This window comes from Hyposmocoma kahamanoa, unplaced genomic scaffold, assembly GCF_003589595.1.
Source record: "Hyposmocoma kahamanoa isolate Upper Pololo Valley unplaced genomic scaffold, ASM358959v1 86182, whole genome shotgun sequence".
Classification (NCBI taxonomy): Eukaryota; Metazoa; Arthropoda; class Insecta; order Lepidoptera; family Cosmopterigidae; genus Hyposmocoma; species Hyposmocoma kahamanoa.
In genome coordinates this window covers 1,114-3,925 of record NW_020654311.1, presented here as the reverse complement: position 1 = coordinate 3,925, position 2,812 = coordinate 1,114, and the positions used below count along the sequence as shown (strand labels likewise).

Genomic DNA, 2,812 nt, shown 5'->3' with positions numbered 1-2,812 from the left:
TGAGGATCTAATTAAATGCAACTCATGTCATGGTACTTTCCATTATGTATGCGTAGGAATGAATGAAATGGAATTTAAGAAAATATTACCTATGATTAAGATAAAATGGAAATGCCAATCGTGCAAATCAGGAAAGAAAAATAGCAATATTTTTTTTTTTTTTTTTTTTTTTTTTTTTAGTTCGTCACATTCTATAATCAATATAGATGCTAACTCGATTATGGACCACATCGATACAAAGTTTGATGCGTTGCAATTGACCATCAATTCTCTAAAAACGGACGTAAACAGCCAGCTAATGATACTCTCAACTAAGGTCAGTGCATGGGAGTCTAAGATTAGTGAGTTGGTATCTACCATGTCTTCTGTCAACGAAGAAATTTCTAATCTCAAAGATGTGAATGTAAAACTGAAGCAAGAGCTCGATGATTTGCGCTCGAATATGAATAACATCTCTGAAAGTAACCATCGAAATGAGCAATGGGTTCGTCGCTCAAATATACAAATTAATGGAATTCCTGAGAAAAAAAATGAGAATCTTTTGAGCTTGGTTAAAAATCTGGCAGTTAGATGCAACTTTGCTATTAACATGGACACCGACATCGACTTTGTCACTCGAATAGCAGTAAAGAATGACGTCGATAATAAGACACCTAAACCGATTATCCTAAAAATGCAATCTAGATATAAGAAGGATGATTTTTTGCTATCTTTACGCAAATTAAAAAATTGCACTGCTGGTGAAATAGGTATATCGGGTATTCAGAGCTCCAAGAGGATATTTTTCAACGATCATCTGTCTGCTAGAAATAAACATCTACTCAGAGAAGCCAAACGGTTAGCAAAGGAGAAAGCATATGCGTATTGCTGGGTTAAAAACTGTACTGTCATGGTGCGCCGCAGCGATCTGTCGCCGATCATTCACGTCACTTCGATAGCTTCGTTAAACAAGATCGTATGAGAACTATTGCAGCTGCTTATACATATTTATTCTGGTTCTTTGAGTATTTTTTGTTTTATTATGTGATAAGTGGTAACTATGCATATGTAACTGTAAATTTTCACAAAAATATTTCTTGTAACATTCGTGTGTTGTTTTCAAGTATTAATGAGTGGGTATATTCATGAGTTTTTTAATTACTCTATGCTATGTGGTAACTTTGTTTATGTTAATTATTACGAAAATATTTATTTCAACTTTTATACTGGCATGATGTTGCAAACATTAGTAAGCTGTTATATCTATGAGTATGCCAATGCATTAAATCCTCGTGTGTTGGAGCATAATAACCTTTACTTTATATTCTTAAATTTTATATATTATTTAATAAATGCAACTTATTGTATTCGTTGCAACGTCATAAAAGGGATACTAGTAAAAATATTTATATATAATGGGTCTTAACGTTTTTTATCAAAATGTTAGAGGTCTTAGGACAAAAGATAGGATTTTTTACCGAAACATGTTGAACTCTGATTATGATATTATATGTTTGACTGAGACTTGGCTGTATCCGGGAATATTTGATGCTGAATTGTTTGACTGTCGTTACAATGTGTACCGTGCCGATCGTGATTACGCTAGATTAGGTATTGAAAGAGGAGGCGGTACCTTAATTGCGGTTCGCCGTGGGATAAGTGTAAGTATGCAAGGAATGCGTGTGTTGCCCTTCGTGCATGATGCTGATGTTACTAGTGTAAATATTTTATTAAATCGGGCCCCGACAACTATTATGCTTCGACTATTTTGCTGCTACTTCCCACAAAATGCAAACCAGGCTACGGCAGTATTATCTTTTTATGAATTTATTTCTAACCTCAGAATTGAGTATCCCAGAGACAAATTCTTACTGGTAGGCGATTTTAACATCAGAGTTGCTAAATGGAGCATAAGTCCTAATTTCCTAAATACTAAATTACTTCTTGAAAATCCTTACGATAACATCTTTCAATTCTAACATATACATATATAATACATATATAACATCTTTTCTCTCAATTATTTGCATTTTTATGTTTTAATGATTTGTCACAATATAATAATGTCAGCAACAAGAACAATAGGATGTTGGATCTGGTGGTATCGGACTCTGAATGTTCGGTACAACGAGACGTGCCACTGTCACTGCCCGAGGATGAACACCACCCTTCACTTAATATTACGATTAATATTAGTCACAAATCGGGTTTGTCTCAGGCAGCTCGCATGATAAGACGCTTTCATGCAGCCGATTATGATAAAATTAACTATGAACTATCAAAGGTTGATTGGGAAATGCATTTGGATCCAAGTAACATTGATGCTGCAGTAGAATCTTTTTATAAAATTATTAATGATTTAATAGATAAGTTTGTTCCTCAAAAATCGGTTAAAAGTGATAGTAAATATCCGGTTTGGTTCGATAAGAATTTAATGAAACTTATTAATAGAAAATTGAAACTTCATAGGAAATGGAAAATTTACGGAAGAAATAGTGATTATAATGAGTTCTCGAGAGCGCGCCGGGATGTCAAAGCCTTGGAGATTCTGAATTACGATAAATATATAGGTCTTACCGAGAAATGTATTAATTTCAGCACAAGGAACTTCTGGTCGTTTATCAAGTCTAAGCGTAATACCAGAGATATTCCTGACACCTTATACCTTGGGAATACTCATGTATCTGAAGGTCAATCAGTAGCTAATCTTTTCAACTCGTTCTTTCAGTCTGTTTTCGAACCACCTACAAATAGCCGTGTACCCACTAATACAATAAATAATACTTTTGTAATCAGTTCCGTTTACATCGATAACTCAGTAGCTGAGAAATAT

General features: G+C 34.1%; 1 protein-coding gene across 1 annotated transcript; it reads left to right on the top strand.

The window, feature by feature from the left end:
• The first annotated feature begins 220 nt into the window (after window positions 1-220).
• Window positions 221-961, top strand: LOC113234978. The gene has a single exon (XM_026470494.1). The coding sequence runs from the start codon at window positions 221-223 to the stop codon at window positions 959-961; it is 741 nt and encodes a 246-aa protein (XP_026326279.1).
• The last annotated feature ends 1,851 nt before the right edge of the window (window positions 962-2,812 follow it).